This window comes from Aythya ferina, assembly GCF_964211825.1.
Source record: "Aythya ferina genome assembly, chromosome: 1".
Classification (NCBI taxonomy): domain Eukaryota; kingdom Metazoa; phylum Chordata; class Aves; order Anseriformes; family Anatidae; genus Aythya; species Aythya ferina.
This window is the reverse complement of record NC_140296.1, coordinates 94,528,036-94,555,623: the sequence shown is the minus strand read 5'-3', so window position 1 is coordinate 94,555,623 and position 27,588 is coordinate 94,528,036. Positions and strand designations below refer to the sequence as shown.

Sequence of the window (27,588 nt, the reverse complement as noted above, 5' to 3'; positions counted from 1 at the left end):
AAAGCAGAAAAAGATATTCACAAGCATTTATTTTATAATGAAAACTGATAGGAGCTGTTGCCATCTCCCTCATAGTAAATATAGAGAAAGAGATACCAGTGCAACAGGTTCATGGATTTGGGGAACAATCCAAGTCGTGTGAAATTCTTTAGTCTCTGGCAAAGAAAAAAAATCACATCTAACTGTTGTCTTTTTAAATGCAAAACAGCTGCTGCCTACTGGCACTGCCTGAATGCCTACATACTTTACCACATGAAGGCAGAATTCCAGCCTCCAGTTTCCTATGGTTGCATATCATGACATTATTCATGGCTGTTAATGAAATTTAAATGTCTCTTTACTGATTCTGCTGAGGAAAGGAAAGCTTTTGCTTTTGTTAATATCTTCTCTATGAATCTGAGATGGGAAGGATTTTGTTTGTAAACCACTCACCCTATGCTGATCTCCTTACCCCTGAGCAAAAAGAAGTGAGGGCAACCCAGCAACAGCTGGGCCATGGGATGTCTTTGTGAGTGATGCGGAACTACAGGTGTGCTGGACCAGCTTGTTGAGATATGTAATTCCTGGAAGCAATATCTCTGGGAATATGGGCACAGAATGGTATCCAAGGACAACCATTGAACTCTGGCATGGTACCAAATGTAGTGTACAGGCTTTGTGATCGGAAAACCCTCACATCTCTTCCTCTCTGTGTTAAAGGTATCCAACTTTCCCCCAATCCTATCAGAACTACCTGTGTTTTCTATATCTAGAATGTAAGAGCTTTCCCCCAAATCAATCTGCTATGTGTTTTTAGCATCTGATTTTATATGAGCAGAAAGACACTGAAGCCAACCCAGAATAAGTCATCAAAGAGGAAGAGTGTAGTGGCTAAACAGACTGGAAACTTTGGTGGTCAGGGATTTCAACTGCATCCGTGGCTGCTACAGCTCAGTGTGTTACAGCCATGGTACAAATGTATTTCAGATGAGTTTCAAACTCTCTTTTGCCAGCAGGAAAAGGGTAATCAATAATGTTGACTTTTAATTCTTACTCTTTTCTTAACGTTATACAACCACTTGTAACCTTATTTATTTAGGCAATAAGGCCTTTAAGGGACTTTGATCAGCTTGGCTAAAGTTTCTTCAAAGATTAACTGACGTTCTGTAAAAGTACATCAGTTTCCTCTTAAGCAGGTATTTGCTTACCACATAACTGGGTGTTGAGTGCTATGTAGTTATAAGGTTTGCCGGGCTCAGCTGTAGATTTCCTTAAGACATACTGCTGACATCACTGAGTCTCCTCTCAGACTTTTTTTTTCCTCTCTCTCTTTCCCCCTCCCTCCCTCTCCTCCCTCTCTCTCTCCAGTCTCTTTATTCAGGTAATTCCAACTCAGACTTATTCCAACTTGTTTTTGACTGACAGTGAGGGAAGGGAGACTCTCTGAGGGTTTTTTTTTTTTTTTTTTTTTTTTTTTTTTAAGCCGTGTACATGTGCTTTATTGAAAAGACATCCAACCTTTTACAAAAAAACAGATTGTTTGACTTGTCATGACGATAACATCTAGTAAGGAATCTGAACATTGCTCTTTTACAGGTAAGAGGTATTTGTCAAAAATGCATACATGCTTTACAGTATTTTGGAAACTGCGGAACTGCAAGCTAATGAGTAGGTTATTTTCCTATTTCTTTCTTATTTTAGTAATTTAAGGATTTAGAAACTGTCTGTAAAAGAAAAATCTGTTTATAAGCTTATTCCTTCTTGTGAACTTTGAGATACAGCAGTTTAACGATGATACGGCAAAAGCTGTCATGGTTTGGTCTTTCCACTGGTGCAAACTAATGAATGTGAGGTTTGTAATGTGTGTGGCTGATATTTTTGTGTGCTGGGGAGGGGGACAAATCCTGGATCTAACTTTGTAAATGTATGCTTTTACAAAAAAAAAAAAAAAAAAGTAGAGACTTTCTTAAAGAAACATATAGCACTATGTGGGCTCTTAAAGACATGTCTTTCAGTCACTTGCTCATTTTTCAGTGCAGAAATCAGTTTTACTTGACATACTGGGGAAACTTGCTTAGAACTTTATCCAGTCCCTGTTACCTATCTGTATAAGAAAAGGTTATGTAAGTTTTCTGTGGTAGGTATAAGGAATGTAAACATGTCTGAGTTGGAGAACATTATGCATTTTCTTCCAACTTTTGCATGCGTCTTCACATTACTTGTTTACAACAGGTTTGGCTTATCCTCAGTAATCAGAGTCTGAGCTGTAGTGCAAATTCCCTTCTCCTTCAGTGTAGCTTGTTTTTGCCTCCCTTTTTATTTTCTCATAGAGATCATGCTTTAAAGAGATTTACAGATAAGTGTTTTTTTTTGTTTTTTTTTTTTTTTTTTTTCTCTCTCCATGACATGTTGACTGCAAAAAGGAACAAAGCTGGCTTTTCTTTGTAAACCAGGAGTGTCTACATTACTTTTCAACTAACCATGTTTCTTCACTTGCCTTTAGCTGTATTGCAGATAGAAGCATTGCTAGGGTCTTTCTGAACACAGTGCCCGAGTACCTATCTTCCACGTCTTTTGACTCTATTCTCCAGTGATATTGTTAGCTGTGATTTCTTCTTTCAAAACTGGAAGGGAAAGGGGGCAACATGCTATTACAGAAACATCTTCTTTATTTCCTTTGTTATAAAATGTCACTATGCTCTCTGCACTCTCTAATAATCATTTTATGGAAGGGGGGAAACAAGCCTGAAAAGTAACTTAGTGCAGCTGGTTGTACAGTACAAACTGGCATTGCTTTTGTAGAGTGGAGTGTAGACGAGACCAAAAACTTCCCCAAGAATTTCACCCTGGTAAATGAGGCATGGCCTAGAGACAAAAACAGCAGCAGATGACTTGGGCTTCAGTCTTCCAGTGTACATACAATACTTCAGTTCTGTTACTTTTTATAGAGTTTCAAATGAAAACAAACAGTTCTTTTTTATCCTGGCTCTTCATGTAATGAAACAAACAAGTCATCAACCCACAGCCCTGATTGGAGCTGAAATTTCTATTTGTCCAGATTTCATTAAAGCAGTCTGGAATATTATTCTCTCCTCCTCTCCTGTTTCTTTCTCCTAAGACACACAGTTCACACGGACAGGCTGTGTTCTTTGGGAACAGGTAGAGACCAAAGCTGTGAAGTACCAGATGGTACTCTTGTGATGGGCCAAGAAAAACAGAAACTTAACTGTTATGCATGCTCAACCTCAGAAAGTTTTGAAATAAATTTTGATTCTCTTTGCTTCCAGGAAAACCAAAACTGATTATAGGATAACTTTTTTTTTTTTTTTTTTTTTTTTTCAATTTATGAAGGGAAAAACTTTGTTGGCTCTCCTATGTATATAAACATTAGAAGAAAAAAAAATATTGGCTGGAACATCAAACAGTTAAAATCAAACATTTCAGTCCAAATAAATTCATTAAATGTTAAATGTAAAATGTTTGAAAGCTACCTTCCTGCTAAGCTGTCCCTGACTCCTTGGAAATGACTTACCTGAATGAGTTACTACAGGCTTGAGGCTCTCTTTAGCACTCAATATATTTGTTTCATTAACATGGTAAATAGCTTGGCATTAAGCATGTACTTGCTCTTGGAATAAACAGGGCACAGTTCAAACAGGCAGCTCTCTTGTATTGGTTGTAAATTAATTGAACTGCCTGCTCATTCTAAATCTATTTGTCCTGAATGGTGTGAAATGTACATGGATAGCAGCCAAAATCAGTGGATACATTACTAATTGGACTGGAGGAAGGAAGAAAAATGGCAAGTAGTAACCACAACATCTTGCTCACCTCCTAAGAGTATGAAATCGTCTTTGTATGACTAGCAAAGCAACCCCTGAGGTTCATGGGAAGTTAGGGGTCATGATTAGGCAGAAAGGGAACAAGAAACAACATGAGTGCTTCAAATATTATCACCCTTTTGGAAAAATATATCTGCAGTCATTTTTACCTGAGGGGAGAAAAGTTTTTGGCAAATCCCATCTTCCAACAGAGTCCTTTACAGTCCCTGGGCTGTCTATGGTGAAAGGCTGAAACCAGACTTCTGGGACATAGGTTGGACCCATCATGTATCTCAGGGAAGTATCATGGTGATATGCAGAATTTGTCTGTCTGCTGGACACCCTTGGTGATACTGAAGAGCCTTGCAAGTTTTTAGTCACCAAGGCTTGAGAAGTCCCTTGGCCTCCACACTCAGGAGATCTGTCCCACTTTGCAGGTGTCAGTGGCCAGTGACACCATCCTTCCGTTTTACAGTGATTCATTTTGATCTATACATTTGATACTCAAAAATCCCCTGCCCTCCCTGTGTTGTGTCTTCCAAGGTATAGGAGACGGCTGCCTTTCTGTTGCTTCCCAGGAGGGCTTTTTGTTTAAGAGATGTCTTTATTCCACTAGGTTCAAACTAGCCCCTGAAATTTGACCTTCAGGGCATACTGCATTTTAGCTGGCTCTTAAGGTGGAGAAGTCTAAAGCTTGGGAACTGAATCTTAGTAGCTTTTAAAACCTCATTTGACTCCTTCCTGGTTTGTTTTTCTCATGGAGATTGTCAGCTAGATTTGTCCACGCTTAGAGATACTAGGTATGCCACCTTTCTTTTGTAAATCAAAAGTGATAAAGTAAAATAAGTTTTAACTGGAACAATAGTATGGCCTGATTAGATTAATTTAATCTCCATTTCTTTAACTGAGGTGATTCACTCTTAGTTAGACCATAGTTTACAGGATACCTCTGTAGTTCTACACTTTGAACTTTTCCTTATCTAATAATTAAATTAGCACTTTTGGATTGAGGCAATATGATAAATATGTTTGTCTGTTGAAAAAATTACTGTAATCAGGAATGAAGCAATATAGGAAATGGTACACATATTTAGATGACTTAACAGGTACATTATTGGCATAAAATGATGAAGAGGTGAAAATTTAGTATGATGAAAATGCCCCCTTTTCCTTACTTGGATTGCACAGTCTGACAATAAACAAACAAACAAACAGACAAAATGAAATATTTGTTTGAAAAGTTTTGATCATTAAGTAAACTTTCCAAGGGAAATTTCAACCAAAACACGTTTCTGTATATTTCTGATCATCTGTAACATGTTCCCTAAATGCCCCTTTGTTTTGTGCCTAGTGATTATCCTACTCAAAGTTTCCTGCCCTTGTTCCTGCCCTTACTCTTGCTAACTTACATGCCAGCTGTCCTCTTCTGAACCCCCCTCTTGCCTCTCACCCAAGCAAACAGGCTTCAGTTTCCTGCTGCCTTATCCAGCAATAATGTTTCCTGAAAGTTTCCTTCCTCAAACATTTAAACACCAAACCTATCAACAGTCCCCTCTCTCCACAATAAACAGCCAAACTACAGCTAGCACAGCAATGGGTAAAAGGTGTGCTTTCTGCAGCTTTCACAGCATTTGAGCAAGGCTGGGCTTATTTCAAACACTGAAGGTAATCAGCACATTTGAGGAGGTGTAGGGGTGATACAGAACACTTGCAAATATGATTCATTTTATTAGGCAAATGACAAAACATTATTGAACATGCAAAAGCCTAAGATGAAAAAAAGAGTCTTTTAAGACTGCATTTTATTTTATTACTGCATTGGGCCTCATTAACAGGCACACTTAGTGGCCTCTGTGGTACATGGTGGTTGGTCTCTTGCCTGTTCCTGGTTTTCTGTTTTTAAATTATAACCCCTCTTTAACTAAGACTAGGTAGAAAGGCTTCTGTCATAAGGGACTCCATATATGAGTTATAAATTAGCATAGTGAACATCAGCTCATGGGTGCTGGCCTTCAATACGTGGACTACACGTTGTGAAATATGCTAAGTAAAAGGTGTGAAAATCTCTTGTCAAGGCATAAAAAAGAGTCAAAGACTGAAATATCCTGAAGTGTAAAATGCTTCCAGAAGACTAGAGGTGAATGAACACAACTTAGGCAGGTGTGGGAAAAATAACAATGCAATTTATATCTATGTATAATGGGCAAACAAAAGGTTTCAGGTCTGGTTCTTGTTTGCACTGTGCCTTTTAATACTGCTATGAGAATCGTAGAGGTTCTTCAGATGGTGGCATCTCACCATGAGCTCCAAGTTAAGATTTTTTTGTTTTTATTTGTGAGACAGATTTCAACAAGCAAAATTCAGATAATTATGTTGTACTTCAGTTAGATTTTTACAGGTCTAAGGGTCTGTCATACTGCCAGGAATCCTAATAATGTATCTTATTTTTCCTCCTACCTTTGCTCTTCTTGAGTTAGTTCTGTCAACAAGCTTAAGGCTACAAACCTCACTCACTTTCCTCAGTACAGGCCACAACATTATGGGTGCTTCACCCCACGTTTTAAGGAGTGCCTGGTCCAGTTAATTCCTGGTCTGTTCTATTGTTGCAGCTACATATAATATGTACATATACACATACACATATGTACATGTATATATACACACATACATACATATATTTGGAAGAAGAATATCTGAAATTTAGTGTTGATTTCTTTTTCTGTTAGAATGAAATGACCAAAGTTGGGCCTTGACCATGACTCAGAATAGTATTTATTGGTAGTAAATCTCCCTCCCCTAGGTAAGGTCTCAGGTGATAAGGAACATATAATATTTCAAGACTATTTTATAATGTTTATGTGCCAAGGTCCAAGAAAACAGTCCAGCAGAATGATCCCAGTGACGCATCCTCCTACTGCATCTAGGTGCAGGGTTCTGCCTTTGCAGATGCATTTCTGGTTTGCAAATAGTTAAAACGTAAGGAGTGTGTGAGTGTGTGTGTGTGTGGGGGGGGTCTTTAAATGCTACATTACTTGTTTAGATCTTGTAAATAATGATTAGGCAATCAAGGAAAAGCTTTTGCTTCTGATTAATCTAAATGATCTTAGGAAACTTTTGAACCACCCATGCTGCTGAATAAAGACTGAAAGTGTCACAGAAGTCAATAACCTTTGTGTTCTCACTAGAAACTGATTTAGGCATGTTACTAATAATACTATATGAACTTAAACACTAACACTGGAATCCACAAAATTCTTTCGATGAGGATCAGATTCCCATTCCCCAGCTTCAGAAGAAAACAATGGTCAAAATTTCATAATTTGCTGTGTTCCCAAAACTGCATGTGCTATTAACAGAAATAAATTAGCCCTATTCTTCAGCTTTGCTCACCTGAACACATGACATGTCACTGAATGGCTCTGGCTTAGTCTTCTTTTCTTCTTCAGCTGATTACTAGTTCTGTCTTGCTGAATGGGCTTTTAGGCATGGTGAAAAGCAGGGGCAGACTTGATCAGCACTGTGAAAAGAGGAACCTTTGAAGGAAGCAGTGGTGAAAAAGATGCAGGACATTAGTGGGTGTGAAAAAGCAGAGCTGAATTAAATGTGGGATATAGATTGTTTGCAAGGAGACCCAGACATCATTTTTGGAGGTGTGTATGTAAAAACATTACATACATCCCCTCTGAAGCACAAGCAGAATGATTCTGTACTTTGGTAAGTATTGTGGTGACAGTGTATATGTTGATGACATGGACAAGCAACTTGACATATGATGAGAATGTCATTGGCAAGAACCTGTAAAACAGAGCTGACATATTCCTATGCCTTGTTTTAGTTTGCTTTTGGATAGTTTGCTTTTTACAGAAGAACCTTGTTCGTCTAGTGCAGTAAATATTATACATTCTTTTATGATAACTAAACTATATGTATGATGGAAAAGTACACCAAGTTATTTAATTTTACATTGGGTTCCACACCACACATCTGTCATAGGATTTGACCTGAAAGTTTTCATCAGTATGAGTCAAATTGACATATATTTCTTTAGTATATTCTGTCTTAAGGTATATACATATGTGATACAATTTACATATGTAAGCCTGGTGCTACCAGGAAGTGTGTCACGTACACTGGAACAGTTGATTTCCATACAAGCAATAAAAATGCCACCTCTCAGAAACACTGGACTTGATATGCGAGTGCAAGGATAAGGTAAATCTCAGCTGTCTAAAAGTTAGAGATCTGGTCTCAGATCTTCAGGCACTGCATGGAGATGGGCATGTCCAGGAATAGAGAAAGAGGGATAGACTTGCTGGGTGGAGGTGTCAAGCTCTTTCAATTGTTTCTAGTAATTTAGAGGACTAACTAGACAGAAATCTTTTAGATTTCTAAAGTGAACAGAGAGGAATTCAGAACTATCAAATCAAAACTACTGTCTCACATTGAGGTTTCTAGTTATCTCAAATTCCCAGGCAAATTTTAAGAAAAACAAATATCCAAATTTCTTTCAGACAAAACTTACTGGTAGATAAAGAAGAAACATCCTAGGCCTCACAAGCAGGGTAGTCAGAGCCTTCCTGAAGAAGGGGTGCCTCCAAGAAAACAAATAATTTATCAATACTGATGCAGAACATATCTTATAATCTGGCCATGTTATTTATCATCATGCTGTAGGTCAACAATATGCTTTGCAGTGAACAAAGAACAGGAAAACTTTAGATCTGCTTAAAATGTTTCCAAATCTAACAGCAAGTGAGGCATGATGCAACACAGATGTGTTACTTGCTAGGTGAACATAATGACTAGCAGATGTTTGTTAAAGTTGAAATGTGTCTCAAAGCAGGTGTATTTTCTTGACTTGTTTGGAAGGTGATGGTGGGGAAATTTCATATATGTCAAATGGGAAGCTGGTCTGGCATGTAATAAGAAGTGCCTGAAACATGAAGGGAACAAAAAATCCCAATGAACAAACATTCATAAGACACAGCAGTGAGTTATCAAGAAAGAACAGAAGAAAACAAAGTTATGAACACTAGGGCAGTAGTTGTGGAAAGGTTAGGGCACAAGCTTTATGGGTATGAAGTAAAGAGATGTTTCTGTGAATTAAGTGGAAAATTACGGTAGAAATATTAGAAAGGAAATACAATTTTTACTCTAGAAGTTTGAGTGACTTGTTCCTGAGACAGATGAGAAGGACTATGAACAAGAGATTCATTGGGAAATGGCTAATTAAAGAACTGAAATTCTGGTTGACTGATATGAAGAAAAGGTAGATTTTGGAGATGCTATGGCATCAAGCTGCCTACAGACAAGGTGTCTGAACTGTACGATGAGTGGACTAGAAGAAGCACTCTCAAGGCAGTACATGGGTTTTGGGAAAGAATGGGTGTGACAGGATTTTACCAGGGCAGTGAAAGGAGTTTTCAGTATTGCTATTAAGCTGTCAGCTGCCTAGTGGAATAACAGTCTCTGAGACTTTCTAGCAATGCCATATCCTAACTTCGTTTGAAACATGCTGCTGCAATTTGATATAGTCATAATCTGAATTAGCTACTTTTTGCAATCACTTATCTTCAACAATTACCTGCTAAATGTGAATTCTAGTCAGTAGTGCTAAAATGACACACAAGTGTCTGCTGGGTCTGGTTACACAGTGTTTTACAAAGAAAATTGTGTCTTTTTAAAATTAAATATTACAGGAAAAGTACAGGAGGTTAGAGATCAAAAAGTTTGATTCTCCACTGAATGAATGATCTCTTATGGGAAATGTAGTTGATTTCCTCATACCCCAGTTGTTCTTTATGCCTGGACTCTTCAGCCAGGCTATATTTCCATTGATGTATCAAGCCTTGTAACAGGGAGACAGAAAGAAACTGGGGGATGGTGGTATTTTTGTTCCCATAAATCAGGCTGCTTGGAAAACATCAAAGCAATTTCTGAAATTCATAGCATCTGGAAAACCTACAAAAACACAAGGTAGAAGTTGCTGAATATTGTAGACTTTTAAAAATAAGTTTGCGGTATTCTGAATGTCATAGGAAACTGTTCCCAACAGAACATGAACAATGTCCCATTCAGTGTAATTACTTCAGCGATCAAAGTTAGACTTTCCCAGGTTTCCAACTGTAAAAGATTGTTGAGCTTTTGAGATGATACGGGATCATAAAGGAACAGTCATAAAGATAAGGTATGTGTAAATAAACAAGCAAAATAACCTCCTTTGAGAATAAGGAAATATAGTGACTTTGAAAACCAGCATGAGCTTTTTCTCTTGTTTGTGCACATTATCACTGTGTTGTGTTTTTTTTCAGCATGTTGTAATTTAGCACCACAAAGGTTTCATGGAGATTCCCAAGAAGCTATAAGACAAAGGAAAATGACTTGTGAATTACACATTTAAATCCTCAGAGCTCAACAGTGCAGCCTGGCATTGCTTCTGCTGTCTTCAGCTAGGATGGACTGTAGTTCATTGCACAAGTTTCACTTGTCACTGAAGCAGCCCAGAACACCAGCTGGCCTTTCCAGTTACAGAAGAGTGGGATTTTTCAGCCAAAAGTCTTATGGACTGAAAATACACATTTAGGTTAGATGTAAGATTTAGTGCATTCATGTTAACAAGATAAGGTAGCTTAGACTGAAGAAGTCTGAAAACAATTTTGAAAAGTATAAAATTTTATTTTGACTTTGTAGAAGATAGATATTATGGTCTTTCATTTCAAGCAAGGCCTTGTTTCTCACCTGAGTTAAATTGGACATACACACATATCTATACAAACATAAAATCAAAATAACAGGTTTTGGTTTGGTTTGAACAAATAGTGTCTTCAGTCCAGAACAGCATTTTTATTATTATTGTTATTTTTTTTATTTGGCTTTTCTTTTGGTTCAATCTCAGTTAATTTTTTGTTTGTTTTGATTTTTTTGGCTTGGCGGGAAAATTGCAAAATACTGATGTGCACCAGTACTTTCATGCTATTTCCTCTCTTTCAGAAGCCACAGTCTCTGCTGCAGACTGAGGGGTCTGTGTCATGGAAATTGGCAGGGACCGAATAATTTGGGAAAGCAATAAGGAAAACAAATATTCTTTTCCCTCTGATCACTTTTGAGTTTATCTGCAAGACATACAATCTAGGACTAAGTAACCTCCTAGTCTACCAGCTTAGGAAACATCATTTTCTTTAAAAAAATATATATAGTTGTTATTTATTTATTTATTTTCAGTATAACAGTGACAGTAAGGTTCTGGACAATGATAACATTTTCTTTGCAGGAAGGCTAAATAAGGCTAAATATTTAACCGAGTTTAATTTCAGTTCAGTTCCGTCCCAACTAAGGGATACAAACAGTCCATGTATTTAAATCCACAGGATAATTTCAGCTTAATTTGGTAGGTGAGCAGATGCTTCAAAAATGATATTCCAACAGGCTTTATGAAACTAGGTGGGTTACTAAGCCAGAGAGACTTTATTAATGCCTTTATTGAGAAGAAATCAAGGGGGACCAACCTTAATTGGACATCAGAGAATATACATGGAGGACAGTGCCATACGAAAGGCTTTGCATAGTGCTTGCATGTTATTACAGCCCTGGGGCTCACCCTGCAGATGCAACACAGGGAAGGTACAGGGCTTTGCTGGCCCCTTCCCCACGTCCTGGTAGCTCTCACCACCCCATGAGCTACAACTGTGGCCCTTGTAGGATGGAAAACATAGGCAGGAGTAGAAAGGTGGGGGTCCTGCAGTCTTCTCTCTACCAGGATATTACCAGTGAGAAGAGGAGCCCTTTGGTCTCAGCCTACCACCTTTCACCAAGATACTCAAGGCCTGAAATACCATACTAAATGGAGTGTAGAATGATACAGCTGAAAACTATAATTTCCATATAAAACTCCCTAATGTTTCTCACTATAAAACTTTGATTTTTTTTCATCCCTCTCATAAAATATCAATGCATTGAAGAGCGCTACTGGAGCACTTCATATAAACAAAATAGAGACACACACCAGCCAGCAGTTTATACTACTTTTACCTTATCACTGTTAATACTTAAATCTCCTTAGCACTCCACATTTACAGAGTCCCAAGGAAGCAGTGGGGATCAGACCCCCACGTACCTCCATCCAAGTGTGGAAACAGTATTTCCAAGGATGCTAGGAATCTCATGTCTTTGCTCTGAAATAACAGGTATAACTAAATTCCTCTAGAGGCCTTTCCTCCATCTCCTTTACCCGCCCTCCCCCTCCTCCCCCCAAAATGTGCAGAAGTGGAAAAAAGGGTATTTTTCCATTCACTGCATGGAGAGTATGAAAGCTTGGCACACAAGTGAGCTATGTACTGGAATTTGGGTGGGTCTAGGAAAAAGCACAGACTTCAGTGGAAAACATATATGGGTGTGTGTATGTGTGTGTGTGTGTATGAGAAAAAGCCTTTAAACCTTAAATTAACCACATCCGTGGATTGGTTGGGGGAAAAAAAAAATAAAAGAGAGAGGGAAAAAATTGCCGTGAAATAAAACTCTTAGACATTACTGAAAATAAGCAGCCCTCCACCAATATGAAATTTGAAAGTGCCACTGGTGTTTTTAATTTGGCCCAGACCACTTCGAAGCAGCAGGTGAAAGCCTCTGGTTTATACACCAATGCAGTGTTCTGAGGATGTTTGGGACCCCTGTGACCATTTCTGTCAGTCCTGGGCTCTGAGACCACCCTCAGCAAGGCTGGTGAGGAGGCAGTGCTTGCTCAGGGGCAGCTGCAGATTCAGGATGGGAATGTGGCCGGGAATGGGGATGGGGTGTGTGAGCCGCTGGGCAACACCAGTAGTGTTCCAGGGATGGTGCTGTGTCCATTTGGGCATTGCGTTGGCAAAGCTCAAGGGAAACTTGACTGAGCAAAGACTTTACTCCAAGACCATATCCACAGGTTGTGATTACTGGTCATTGTGGATATCACATTGTGACGTGACATTCTTCTGTGTCACCATCTAGAGATTTTATTAAAGGAAATAGTAACACTAAGACAAACATATGCTAATGAAGAGGCATTCAATACTGACTCTAAATACATCAAAATCTCTCATATCAATATTTCACATTTGCAACTGCTAGTGATTTACAGAATAACCACCACATTTATGAAAATATACATACCATGAAATATTATTTTAAACAGTAGATATGACCCTGTGATTTCTATGTAAGTGCACATATATTTTTTCCTGTGAAATAGTATAAGTCCTAATTTTATTGGACAGAACTGATTTTTCTTTTCAGCATTTAAAAGTTGTAATGTTTAGTTTTTTGTTAAATATCTATCAAAAAAATCATTTTAAATCAAGTAAAACTTGTTTTCCTTATATCTGATATAAACAACTAGGGGAAATGGGTACTTCATGGAATATAAAATCTTTGTAGTGCAGAAAGAATGGAGTAGAAATGAACAGCTTTGAAGCTGTTGTGTACCTCAAAGAGAAAGCTGGACAGACTTACTATGTAATTCACAACAAAGTAATTCATTATCAAAAAATAATCAAGTAGTCTGTATGTATGTCTGCTGTGCCAGCACCGTCATTTGTGCTTTGCCTATGAGAGAAAGACATCCAACTTAAAAATCATTAGGTTAGGTTGAGGGAGGTAGGTACTTTGTTTCACAGGCTGTATTTTGCTAGCATGAAAGAAGAGTCACTTTTTTTGAAAACTTTTTCTACTGTATGAACTTGTTCACACAGGTAGGGCAATTCTTAACCAAATAGCTTCTTGAGAAAATCAGCTTGTAACAAGTTTTAAGATGAAACCATGACAAACCCATCCCTCTTTCTTGGAAATGTGCTTTGCACTATTACAAAAATCACAAGGCCAAATTCATTTGTATGTCCTGGTCCTTCAGAGATCAGACATAAATCTGGCTTAATTAACAGGTTACTCTGTATTTATTACTACTCTGCATAGATGAAGTAGGACAAAGCAGCTACACAGTACAGGAAGAGAAACGCAGAAATGGTCACAGATAGTTTGCTATAACTGGGTCCATCGTCCTGCTGGGTCAAGGTGGGCTATTTCTCCAATTAGATTCTGTCCATATCAGGCACAAGATTAGAGAAATTTCTTCAATATAATGACCTGTAGGTGCAATGCTTTTTTTCCCTTGCTGGTTTCTTTGCCTTTTGCAGGCAGCCCTACCAAGGTTATCAACAGCATGGATATTTTTATATATTTAAAAGAAGCAGATTTATTATACTTTTTTTTTTTAATGGAAAATTCTTTGCATAGACTGATATTTAAGTTTTGAAATTTAATGACTGTATAGAGATGGAAAATTACAAGCGTTCATTTCACGAGTGTCTGCAATTGTGTACATACAGTGAGATGTTTATGAGGTACTAAGGTTGTTCCTCCAACAGCGTAATTTCTCATTGTATGGGCTAAAGGACTGCTGTGGTTTACAAGAAATGCAGCTTTCATATGTAGAGGTCACATGAAAAAAAATCTGCCATAGCAGAAGCCTGACATGCTGCAGGGAGCCTCACCTCCCTGCCACACCTACGCTAAGCTATGAGAGCTGTGGTGTGCAATGACTAATTGAAAAACAAAACCCAACTTGACTGGGATACAGTGCAATGAATTGGCATCACAGATGGTAATTAAAAAGAGAGCTGCTGAGCCGCTGGATGAATTCATACGGTACAGTTGAAATGGAGGTAGGAGCCGATTCCCCTGCTCGTCAGAGTGAGACAAAGCTGGTGCTGGGACTTGGTGTCCCAAGTTGCATTTGAGACTCCAAGTATCTGTAGTCCAAGAAAGGAACCAGAGGCACAAACCACTCTGAATGATTTTAAATATCCCCCTGCTGCCTGATAAATACCTTTAATGCACCAGCTGTGGTAGATGAAAAACAGATAGAAGTGGCTCTGGTGAAAGGCAGACTGAAGACGTTTTAGCTAGCTTTTGTGAACAATCAGAAGAATGTTGACTTTCCCCCCTGCTTCTTGCATAACCATGACTAGGCACATTGCTACTTGCTTTCAGCCACCTGCTGACAATTAAATTAAAAATCTACAGTAATAGTGTGCTTATGGTTTTGGTTGCTTGTTTGTTTGTAAATGAGACCAGATTTTTATTAGATTAAGAAATGAATTGAGAGAAAAACAAACACACACACACACACAAAACAAACACAAAAAAAAACTAGACAAGCTTTCTGTCCCACAAACCCTTCCTCAGGTCTGAAACAAAACCAGCAAATTTCAAACCACCTGCAGGTTGGCAGGTCAGTTGCTGTGAGTTCAACTTTACAAATATTACTATCAATCAATGGCTGAGTAGGCATTTGTCAACGTGTGAAGCAGTGGGTGAGTACTAGTGAGGTTAAAATCAAGGTGTTGCCCTTTACGTGCTGTGAAAGAGGAGAAAACTAGGACATAACCAGCACAGAGTGGGCAGGGAATAACAGTCCTGGCAAACTTAGGTGGTAGCCCAGTCCTGTACTTTTGTTCTCTGCATTGGCCTGAAAGGGGACTCCCTTCTTTGTAAGCCTGGTCAGAATTTTCAATGTGAATAGTAGATGGGTTCAGGCTCGTAGTTTTCTATACACTTCTAAAAGTCACCACCATGTGACTAAAATACTACAAGGAAACACAGCCACTCTTGATTGTGTACAGAAACATGAAACAGCCTTGGCACATGAGCTTATGCAGTGACATTACACCTAGGTGACTGATACCAGGTAATACATAGATACGCATAAAGAAAGGTAAAATACGCCTGAGGGCAAGCAGCTAAACCACCTGAAATCTGAGATAGGAGCAGAGCAGTCTCTCTGGGTGCCTTTCTGCTGATTTCCCTGGCTACCAAGCACATAGGAGCATGCTCTAGCCAGGTGGCCTCTCAGAAGGGAAGGGCAGCAGGAGCTGTCAGAGAGCATATACTCATAGGAGCCAAAGCAGTTGTCTTTGGACAAGCCGGTTCCCAAAAAAGGAATTAAGTACTTAAGTAGGACTTAGGTAGGCCTTAGTTGACTAAGTCAAAAAGTATTTTGCAGAAAATCTTTGCCCAGCTTCTGTCTTGAGCTGGAAGTGCTTGAAGTGTGCAGGTGCCTCTGTTTCTGGCCCTCATTTTGAAGGGCGCCCAACAGTTATGAGTTCAGGCATGTCACTAAGTGCCCTGTGGGACACCAAATGTCTCAGTGTTTATCTTGTGTCTAGGCAAGATGAGCCAGAAATGAGGCATTCCTTGGCTTGACTTCAACCTCCTCCCAGCATGTCCCCTCCTCTTCTTCTCCCCACTCCCTCCTGCACAGCAAGGCTCCCCGCACTGCATGGCTTCTGCCATTTGTATTCCAAAATGTGACCATTGAAGGAGGTGGAGGTGAGACTCATCCCCATGCCTGGGGTGAATCATTCCCACATTTTCACCCTTGTAGGGGAGTTTGCTAATAAGGAACTAGGGAGATGGGTAGACTACTCTTCCTAATTAAGCTACACCACTGCATGGATGAGGATTTGTAAGGACAGAAAGCAAGAAGGCATCAAGACCACTCTGTGGTCAAGCTGTTAGGGCGCTCAGCTGGCAATGGAGAGTGTAAGCTTCAGTGTCTGCACCAAAGAATGCTTATGTTGCTTCTGGACTCCTGAAGAAAAAGACACACAAACTGCTTTAACATAGGTGTAGAAACACCCCAAAGCATATAGTCTTGGCAGTGACTTTGGAAATGGCTATTTTGTTTTGATTGATACATGAAGTAAACAAATTAATAAGAATGTGTGTTTGCTTGTGACCAGTCTTGACAAAAGCCTCAGCCCAAACAGATGAGGCCTTGCAAAAGTTGAAGTCCTTGAAAATGGAACCATGTAATAGAGAGGTCAAGAGTAGTTGCTGTGAACCTGAAGTAAGATATCTGTAAAACATAAACCAGGGTACAGTCTTGTGAGAAACAACTCTGCTGACCATCTACACACATCTCTGGTGTTGTGGTAAGTATAACTAGTTTGAATCTTTTGATTCATAGAGAGCAGGAAAGAGGAGAAGAATGGGCTATTTCTCAAAATGGAGGAAAATAAGATAACGAGACATAACCTCATGGAAAAGAGAAATATTTCAGGGAGAAAGTAGGACAGGACCTTGCTACTAAAAGCCCCTGAAAGCATCCTAGAAAACAGGACAGCTATAGCTATTAGGGTTTCTGAAGTTCTAGTCCTGGTGCTAGTATTGACTGCTACTGCTGAGTGGGATAAGACATCACTCCCATCCTCTCTTTAGTTCATCTTCTCCACTGTGGTGTTGCTGAGATGCTTACCTGTGTCAGTGGCCTAATGTGAGGAGTAACTAATGTTTTTACAGTTGATCAAAGAGGTCAATGATGTAGCACGGAATTAGTGAGTATGAGTGTGATAAATATAATGCAATAATAATGCTCCTGTCAGCCTTTCAGGTAGTTCTGGCACCCAGCTCCTCAGAAATGGAAAGGACAGGCTCCCAGAGTCTGTTTAGACTTGTCCATGTAGAAAGAGCCAGGTAAGATTTGCACAGTAATAACAGGGAAAGGGTTAGTGGGTAGGAAAAGCATCACACTGGAGGCAGGTTTTGAATGCTAAACTGTGCTAATGAAGTGTTTGAAAAAGGAAAGTTTGAAGTGGAAGTATACAGCAAGGGAGACATTCTAAAGTATTGAATATTTCACTACTGAAGAAAAGACATTCTTAAAAATGAAAGAGCAGAACAGGTTTCTGGTATCTCTCTTTTCCAACAGCAGTGTATTAACCGTATAACCAAAGAGAAAAACAAAATAAATAAGAGTTTCAGAAATGGATCAGTTTACTTACTTCTTTCTGAAAGAAGACTTTGGTGCACATGAAGGTTTCCAGAAAGAAGGCTGTGCACAGCCAAGTCCCCTGTTTATCTGCAGAACCCATGGCAGAGGCTGGAGAGCAGATTTTAGAAAGGACTGACAGACAGCTCACTAGCAGTGTGCTAGCTGTTCAGAAGCTAGCGGTATGTGCTTTTTCTCCACTTAGCGGCCTGATCCAGAGACCTGTGAAATCACTGGGAGTTTCTCTATTAACCTCAATAAGCTTTGAGTCATCTCTTGCCTTCTCACTGCCTACTTGGTTGTTTTCCTATTTGCTTGCATCAGTGTAGTTTCCAAGGCTCATCTGCGTAAATCAATAGTTACTGCAAAGCCTTACATCCTGCCCTTGGAAGGAACAAGATTCCTGTACAAATCTCTCTCAGAAACAATGTACCATGATTCTTCTCCAGCTTTAGTTCATCTTTCATGGCCAGATGTCAGGCAGGCAGCCTAGGAGAGACAAAGATGGATTGGGGTTTTCACTTTCTTAAATACCGGTCTGTCAATGGCTGCCCTGGCCGTGCTGTGAGCGGTGAAAAGCATGCTGCTAACTCCCACACAACACCACTCACCCTGACCTCCAGTACAATCAGGTCTGCAGCCCTCTGGCCCCCGGCCAGACTCTGCTGTGCCACCACTGTCACCTGCTCCTGAGTGTCACCATCCACAGGGCTGCCCTACACTGATGGGTGGCTGTGAGGAGAGGTGGGGAGCTAAATATACAGTCTGAGGAGCTGATTTGGACTTGAGGGTGTATTTACAGTTCTCAGGGCTTGGTCCTCTCTTGAAAGAATATGAAATTGTGTTAATTTGTTTTTAAAAGGCAGCATAGTTCACAGTGTGACCAAATCCTGACCTAACACCACTAACTCTCTACTACACAAATAAATGTTGGTTAGTCTAAGAGCTGAAGGACTCTTTGTTGAAGGATCCAGGCTAGCAGTGTCCAGCTGTATGACTGCATGCAGCAACTGGTAGTGGAGATGAAGATTCCTTTTGCACCCATTGCTTCTGTCCCTGTCCTTTTGTCCTCTAATTTTATATCCCATAAATCAGACACAGAGCAGGATTCTGATGGCTTGTAAGCACACAGCACAGCCTGGTGCCTCCAAGAGCCTGGATAGCCCAAAGGAAGGTGTTCATGCTAGGCAGAGCACTGAGAATTCAGGAAGGACTTTTATGACCTACTGAACCACATCAAACTTAAGAAAGATCTAAAGACTGTAAGACTGTATAGTTCTTTTCAATGTGTCGTGGTTTAACCCGGCTGGCAGCTAAACACCACGCAGCCGTTCGCTCACCCTCCCCCCTCCCTCTCTGGGACGGGGGAGAGAAATGGAAAGTGAAGCTCGTGAGTTGAGATAAAGACAGTTTAATAAGACAGGAAAATAATAATAATAATAATAATAATAATACAATGATGATAATAGTACTACTACTAATAATATGTACAAACAAGTGATGCACAATGCAATTGCTCACCACCCGCTGACCGATGCCCAGCTTAACCCCGAGCAGTCCGGCCCCCCCCCCCCGGCTAGCCACCCCTATATATTGTTTAGCATGACGTCAGATGGTATGGAATACCCCTTCGGCTAGTTCGGGTCACCTGTCCTGGGTCTGTCCCCTCCCAGCTCTTACTGTACCCCCAGCCTGCCTGTTGGCAGGACAGAGCAAAAGTCTGAGGTGTCCTTGGCTTGGTATAAGCACTGCTCTGCAACAATTAAAACATCGGGGTGTTATCAGCACTCTTCTCATCCTAAGCCAAAACACAGCATTCCACCAGCTACTAGGAAGAAAATTAATTCTGTTCTAACTGAAACCAGGACACAATGTTTTCTTTCCTGACCATTTTTTTGTTTGTTTGATTTTTTTATTATATATATATATATATTATTTAATTTTATTCCACGCCTGTTAATGGCTTATGCTGGTTGAAAAAACAGTTCAAGTTTTGCCCCTGTGTCAAAGTGGTAGTGAAGTGTATAGGGGTGTGAAGGGGTTGTTCAAGTGGAAAAGCATATCTGATTTGAAAACAAGAAAACATCTGAGGCCATTTGAACAAGTCATGCTCTCATACACTTTTAATCAATTACGTCTGCCAGAAGAGATCTTGCACAAGCAAATCTGGCTTCATGCAACAGGAACATTTTTGTGTGTATGCAAACTGGCTTCAAATTCTTGATAATGTGGTCTCTGGAAGCAGTGTTAATGTACTTGTTATATCCCTGGCTGCTGGAATTACCTTAAGATCAAGGTATTCAGGGTTGTTGGTTTGGTATGTAGCTCTAAATTTTATTGATTTTGTCTGTGCTAAACTCCTTTACCAGCATGTGCTCCAATGGGGAGTCTCCTTTGACTGTTCCAAAGGGCTCGTGAAGAAAGGAGGTAATTCATAGGATATTAGAGTGCTAGACAAACCTGAGACTACTTTATTTTCTTCCCTCTTGAAGTATCTGTTTCCTTTGCTGTACTTTAGTTCACTTTTATTTGCAGTTACAGTTTGTGTTTTTTGTTTGTTTGTTTTTTGTTGTTGTTTGTTTTTTATTTTAAGTAATAAAGAATACTTCAGCGGTAGAAAATCAATTAAATATCAGACAAAAGATGTTCTCTTGATGTAAAAATATGTACTACTATTATTTTTCAGGCTTGTTTGTTTGTATTAACTTACCACAGTAGATATGTTTTCTGTTTTAGAGGGAAAGATAGGGAGGAAATAAAATAAAATAAAATAAAATAAAATAAAATAAAATAAAATAAAATAAAATAAAATAAAATAAAATAAAATAAAATAAAATAAAATAAAATAAAATAAAATAAAATAAAATAAAATAAAATAAAATAAAATAAAATAAAATCTTTCTGCTGGGGATTGTTGGGTAATAGAATATCTGAGGTGCCTATGGAAGGTATGGGGTCGTAAATAGTTATGCAGGTGTTATAATATATGTTTTATACATACAAACACCCATGAAAAGTTTATTCTGGTATACTGCACTGGTCAATTCACTCAAGAAGCAGTGGGGAAGTGGAGGGCAGGGGATAAATCTCCTTGGAAGCCTGGTTTTATTCCAATGGTGGTTGCATCAGAATTTCTTCCCCCAGGTAACTCCTGCTGGCTGCAGTGGTAAGGGCAGGGAGCAGGGGCAGTGCTGCTGTGAGGCAGTGTGACAGATCTTCTTTTCCCGTATCAGCGTGGCAAAGAAGGGAAGTATTTCTGCAGGGAAAGGAAACCAACATGAATTTCCCAGGGGAGGAAAAGAGCACTAGAAGAATTTAGGATCACACAGGAAAAAGTGATGTAAGAGAAAAAATGGGAAGTAAAAACAACAAAAAATACCCTACAACCAAAAAAAGCACCAGAAATTGGCTGGGATCCATTTCAGGAAATCACTGCAAAGCCAAGTAGCTTTGTCACATACAGAAATACAGTTCGGGGAGGATATGGAAGATGACAGAGAAGCTCTTATACAGCCATACTCTAACAGCTCTGTCATGATGTCCCTACATATGGAGACTAATTTTACAAATGGAGACACTAGAGATGCACCGTGAGAAATGTATTTGGTTATGAGCTGAAACAGTCTGGTACATGCCAGACATTGCCTTGGGCTGCAGCAAAGCCACACTTCTTGGGTTAAGCATGTCCTGGTAAATTCTGCAGCTGTCCTTTTGTTGAGGTAGACCAGGGAAGATGTTGTGCCTTGCAATTACCTTTCTACCTCCCGTCTTGTGGAAGGAACTGTTTTACTACAGCACTTTGGTACATCTGTGATGTTAGGTACCCTTCACCAGATCTGGAAATGTGGCAGTGTGCAATGTCAGGTTTTTCCCTAGTCAGGGCTCCCAGACAAGGAGCAACTCATTTCAGGGAAAAGAAAAGGAAGAGGCAAGAAATCTTACCAGGCCATCATATGAATTGAAACTATAGGTCTTACTGGTGCTGCAGATAAATGGTACAGTGTATCTGCACCAAGTCTGGTACACCAAGGAAGTTTCAGTGCCACAACACAAGTGAGGCAGACCTGATCTGCTCAGCATGCCCAATGCACCTTTCATATGCAAGCCCATATTTCCCTGCACCTTACATATGCACCTTACATATGCAAGCCCAGGACATGATAGAGCCATGGCAAGTGCCAAGTGCCCATGTGCCCTTTGTCTTTAGCTACCCTTGACCCTAGCCAGGGATCTCTTCTTTCTGCAAAGACCATGAGCACTATTCCTGAGACATCAGCTCAAGCCCACCAGCTGGAGTACTGAGGAGGGATGGTGTAGCTTTGGCTGCCTCCATCCTAGTAGCCACCAGAGAAGGAGGAGCTGGCAGCCTTGGGGAGTATGCTCCCAAGAGCAGGTGTTCAGGTAGGCTGAGAAGGGATATGTATTCCCAGCACTATATTGGAGAGGCCAGCCATCCCCTGCCCTAGCAATCTGTGGCATAGAAATTTAGACTGAGAATGTAATGTTTAGGTCTGGAGCTAATGGCTAAGGCAAAGTGTTCTTGGGAGGAAGAGGCAAACTTATTTTAAGACAGATTTTTACATATGTTTGATATCTACGGCTTACCCAGGGTAAGGTTCAGTGTGGGGAATGAGGCCTCTTCACAAAACAGCATGTGTTTTCCTAAAAAGCTTCCCATCAGAGGTTACATGTATTTACCGCACACTGACAGTAGTGCCTGATTTTGATTTTGCCTAAAGAGCAGTTGCTTGTATGCTCCTTCCCACCCTTACCCCCCCCCTCCCCTCCCACCCCCCACCATTTCCTCCCGTTGTTCTTTTTCAGATCACTTGAAGGTTTTTTCCTGTTTATTATCCGGACATGCTGTGCACTGTGTGTTGATTTGACTGTCATATAAGGAATCTCCTACTGGGATCATTGATATCATTGATACATTCCTTTCTTATAGATACAGATATATATATACATGGCAATGGCACTTAGAAGAGAAAAGTTGGTGGTTAAACCAAAATTGGAATGAGCTACAGGTGTTAATGGGGGTTAAGTTTTATTACCCTTTCCCAGAAAACCTGTAACACTGTGATGGGTATAGTCATAAACAAAAATTCTCTTTAATTAACATAACAGGAAAGGTACTTCAGTGAGCAATCACACTGATGTCCTGGGCTGGCACATGTGTGTACCACGAATATATCTTGTATTTCCTGCAAATTTCTTTTAAGTAGTTTTAAGGAAGATGTTCTTTTTTAATTTTTTTTTAATTTTTTATTTTTTTATTTTTTTGGTGGTTCACAAAAACGAATCACTTACTTAAGGAGCTTTTTGAGGAAAACAATGGAACAAAACAATGCTTTTTGTATGACCTGCCAAAGCACAAAGGATGCATGGGATGTTTTTTTTCTTTGTTGCTTTTTTTTTCAGCAGGAAGTTTTGTTGTTGGAAACGAGTATAACATGCACTGTCCTTGCTCTATGTAACCACTGTCTAGTCCTGCAAGCCGGGTCTTGTTACTTGCCTCATCAAGCTGGCACAGGCACCGTACTGCTTCACTCTGTGGGCTTTGTTCCGTCCTGAGTGTCCACACACTTACTCTCCATCCGGACCAATGAACAGTAAACAAACTTCAGAAGTCAGGTGGTCCAATGATTGCTGGGTTCGCACAGGTCAGGGCCCACAGCTAAGAATGCTGACTTTGTGAATCGCCTCCTTTTTTTTCCTTAGACTGCTTAAAGTCAGAGTGCTATACAGTACAAACAGCTTCGAAGCGTTTTTAGGTGTAAATATTCCTTTCCGAAACTCAACTTTGATGTGTTCAGGTCTGCTTTGTTTCCCTGTAGATCAGTTGTAGATTCGCAACAAAGAGCCAGATCCGATTGAGTAAATCACTTGTGGAAGTTAATTGTTCACAGTGAAAGCTGGTCTGGCTCATTTTGCCTCTGTCACAGGAAGAGACAGAAGTGGTGTACTGGATCTGCGTTCTAAACCAAGCACTGACGCGACTTTAATTTTGATCAGATGTCTCTCTTCAGGGCACTAAAGAAAACCTTTGCAGTAGTCAAAAAGAGCCTCTTCTCTAGAGAAACGTAAGAAAAAAAATAATGTATTTTACAGAAATAAAGTACTAATATAAAATTTCAGCTTGGTCAAATTTCTTTTGCAGGCTATCATAAAAGAAACCTACTTCTCTATATTTGGCAGTCACCAGAATCAAGGAATGTTTTGTTTTCTTTTGTTTTCTGGGAAAAAAAAAAAATATATATATATATATATATATATATCAAATTATTTTTAATGTCAGATATTGTACGATGGTAGCTTTATATTTCAGCTGTTTTTATTCACTACTGCTGTGTTTATATTATGTTTGTACCTTCTATCCATCAACATTTTTAAATGCTTTTCAGAAACAGTTATGTGTTTTGATTTCTTTAAGTAACAGTCTTCTGTTCTTCTCTCCTTAGGACTGAAGCAGTGAGAATGGAAGCCACACAGATTAATATGTCCCGTGTCCCGCTGGTTAACGGAGGCATCGACACCGCACTCAAAGCACACAAACCCCGTGTGATGTCCAAAAGCGGTCACAGCAATGTGCGGATAGACAAAGTTGATGGCATTTACCTACTCTACCTTCAAGATTTGTGGACTACAGTTATAGACATGAAGTGGAGGTACAAACTCACCTTATTTGCTGCTACTTTTGTTATGACCTGGTTCCTTTTTGGAGTTATCTACTATGCCATTGCATTCCTTCATGGCGATTTAGAAATAAACAAGTTCACCCCGAAGAGGGAGCCATGTGTCAAGAATGTAGACTCTCTTACGGGGGCATTCCTCTTCTCTCTGGAGTCACAGACGACCATTGGCTATGGATTTCGTTTCATTACAGAGGAGTGTCCGCATGCCATTTTCTTGCTTGTGGCCCAACTGGTCATCACCACCTTGATTGAAATCTTCATTACAGGTACCTTTCTGGCCAAAATTGCAAGACCTAAAAAAAGGGCAGAGACTATTAAGTTCAGCCACTGTGCTGTCATTACTAAACACAACGGAGAACTTTGCTTGGTGATCAGAGTAGCAAATATGAGGAAGAGCCTTCTGATACAGTGTCAGCTGTCTGGGAAGCTTCTTCAGACATATGAAACCAAAGAAGGGGAGAGAATCCTGTTGAATCAAGCCAGTGTCAAGTTCAATGTTGACTCCTCTTCAGAAAGTCCATTTCTCATTCTGCCTTTAACTTTCTACCATATTTTGGATGAAAGCAGCCCTTTAAGAGATCTCACACCTCAAAATCTCAAGGAGAAGGACTTTGAGCTTGTGGTGCTCCTGAATGCCACAGTGGAGTCCACCAGTGCCGTCTGTCAAAGTAGAACTTCCTACATCCCGGAGGAGATCCACTGGGGTTATGAATTCGTGCCTGTGGTTTCCCTCTCTCCAAATGGAAAGTATGTTGCAGATTTCAGTCAGTTTGAGAAGATTAGGAGAAGCACAGATTCTTCTTTTTATAGTATGGACTCTGAAAAACAAAAATTAGAGGAGAAATACAGGCAGGAGGATCAAAGAGAGAGGGAACTGAGAACAATGTTGTTACAGCAGAGTAATGTTTAATTGAGTGGACAAACTATCCTGATTAATCCTTTCTGCAAACTGAGAAAACATTCTTTCTGTGCTGTATGTCTGTTATAAAGCCAGCAATGAAGTCCTTTTCAGAAAATAGCTTTGGTGTAGAGTAAACCTATCCCTTTGTTTGGATGAGTTGTTAATCAAGTATTTTGTAATTAGGTGGGATTTCTTTGTTCATGATCTTGACTTAGCGAAGTTGGATTTGTATTAAGTCTCTGCTTTATACCACCACTAAAAGCAGACACATCACTTTCTGTTTGGAAAGTGAAACTGGATGCACTGTGCTGATTCCTACAAATATTTATTTGACTTGGTTTTACTGTGAATGCATTCACAGAGATGGCACACCATACGGCTAAAAGAAAATATGCTCTGTTAAAATATGTATATTTAAAATATGTATATTCTTGTACCAGTTATTACCTTTGTGGAAATTTCTGGCATGGAAAATAAGTTGATTGGAGAGACAAACTGTTAACTGTGGGAAAAGCCTGCAGGGAAGTGATAAACTCCTTCTGAAATCTTAAAGGAAGGTGACAGAGTAGTTGTGCTGGGTGGTGGGGAAGGGAGCTCTCCCTCTGTTTCTGCTACACACAACCTGTTTTTTGATCGCTCACTTTTTAAAACCTTGTTAATGGCTGATTTATGTATAATAGCAAAAAAAGGGGAGATGAGGGCAAGCTAAACAAAATCATAACAGTAATCAACTAAGGTTAAAGCTGACTTTGAGACACCTGTTTTTTATTCAATGTAAATAGTTTATAACAGCAGCATAACAATACATTTCTACAGATTGCTTGCTTTGCTATAGACCATATTTAATTTGGTTAAAAGAAAGCTGTATAATGTCTGTAGACAATATTTACTTTTTTCTGGCAACCATAAAGGACAAGCATTCCTTTCATCCATTTCATTTTTGGTCTATTAAAACCATTCCATTAATAAAGGAATTTAATTTGAACAGCTCCTGATCTCTTTGTGGCACAGGGAGAGGGTGTGGTACTTTGGAGATGTTGAAAGAGCTGAATGCTTGGCATATGCAGCTACATTCAGCACACAAACAAGGAACTCAGCACATCACTACAGTGGTCAGATAAAGGGGAGCAAACCAGGTAGCAGCGGTGTCCATATAACATACCAGTTATGTGTAGGTCAGCTTCTTAATGAGAATTAGATTTTTTTTTTCTGATTTGTACCACTTTGTCAACCTCATGAGTTCTAGAGGATTTACTTCTCTAAAGCTCTGGCAAATAAAAGCTGTATTAAGTATGATTTTGGGGTCTGAGGTCCATGTCTTGGCCTGAGAGCCACCAAGGCCTGCAGTGATGAAAGAACTTGTTATCATCATACTTACTGTTATTGGGCCTAGCTTTGCAGCCCTGTACGGCTTGGTGGAATCTGCAATACAGTATGCTAAACTATAAGTGAATTTAGTTTGATTCTGAAAGAAGCACTCGGCAAGTTGAGCGCAGACCTACCCATGACACCAAAAGTGAATGCCAAGGAGGGAATGTAGACTGTGGGAATACTGGGGGTGTGGGGAGGTGGTGGGAAGAGGTGAGGCTGAATAAGAGGCTTAAAACTCTCCTGTACCTAAATGGTTAGCTGTCTTTTTGTGAGAAGTCAAAGATCCAGGTACTTGCCTGAAAAGAGAGACTTAACCCATAGTGAAAAAGGTTCCCTACCTACCATGATTCAAGCAAGTTTTCTCAAATCATTGTAATCGCAGGGCCTGCCTAGCATTTTTGGAATTTCCAGGTGATACTGTGCAGTGCTGTCATACGAGTTTTCATTTGCAACGATCTATAGAGGATGATAACATTTCAATTATTAATTGTTCATTTTCAATTTTCTTTCATTTTGTCTGATTGCTTGTTTTTTTGGCAGGAACTGTGATTATTCAGTGAAGTTTTGTAGTCACTCTGTAGACCTCAGGTTCATGTCCTACAACTCAAATAACACTGCTCTGGGATGTTCTGAGGTGAAAGTGTGCAGGCATCTTCACTCTTCTTCTGCCAAATCTTAGACTCCATAGTTCAACAATCAAATATCTACTCTAATTCTTTCTTATCTGGGTAAGATCATATCACAGTTACACAGTCACTTCTAAAGTCATTCTCCAAACAGTGACTTTAGAACAGATTTCACCAACAACAAGAGAGCTGGACCCTCTCCAGGAGTACGTGATGAACTGAACTGATCCCCTCCCTCCCATTCTATCCCCACCCATGGAAACAGACCTGGCAATTTGTGTCTTCCAGGAGAGCATTCCATCCATTTCAATAACTTTTTTTTTTTTTTTTTTTTTTTTTTTTTGTAATTGCACTTTCTTGGTTGTATCTTAAACAAAACAAAACAAAACAAAACACT

At 39.6% G+C, this 27,588-nt stretch overlaps 1 protein-coding gene across 4 annotated transcripts; it reads left to right on the top strand.

The window, feature by feature from the left end:
* The first annotated feature begins 1,176 nt into the window (after positions 1-1,176).
* On the top strand, positions 1,177-26,179 carry KCNJ15 (potassium inwardly rectifying channel subfamily J member 15). Of its 4 annotated transcripts, XM_084516157.1 has the most exons (3): positions 1,177-1,223; positions 1,463-1,575; positions 24,060-26,179. In XM_084516157.1, exon 3 carries the CDS (start codon positions 24,076-24,078, stop codon positions 25,201-25,203), a length of 1,128 nt encoding a protein of 375 aa, XP_084372283.1. In that variant the 5' UTR covers positions 1,177-1,223; positions 1,463-1,575; positions 24,060-24,075; the 3' UTR covers positions 25,204-26,179. The 4 variants fall into 4 exon arrangements, with proteins under 4 accessions (XP_084372283.1, XP_084372284.1, XP_084372282.1 ...); XM_084516158.1 differs by lacking the exons at positions 1,177-1,223; positions 1,463-1,575 and adding an exon at positions 1,292-1,360; XM_084516156.1 differs by lacking the exon at positions 1,177-1,223 and having other exon boundaries at positions 1,346-1,575.
* Positions 26,180-27,588: the final 1,409 nt, after the last annotated feature.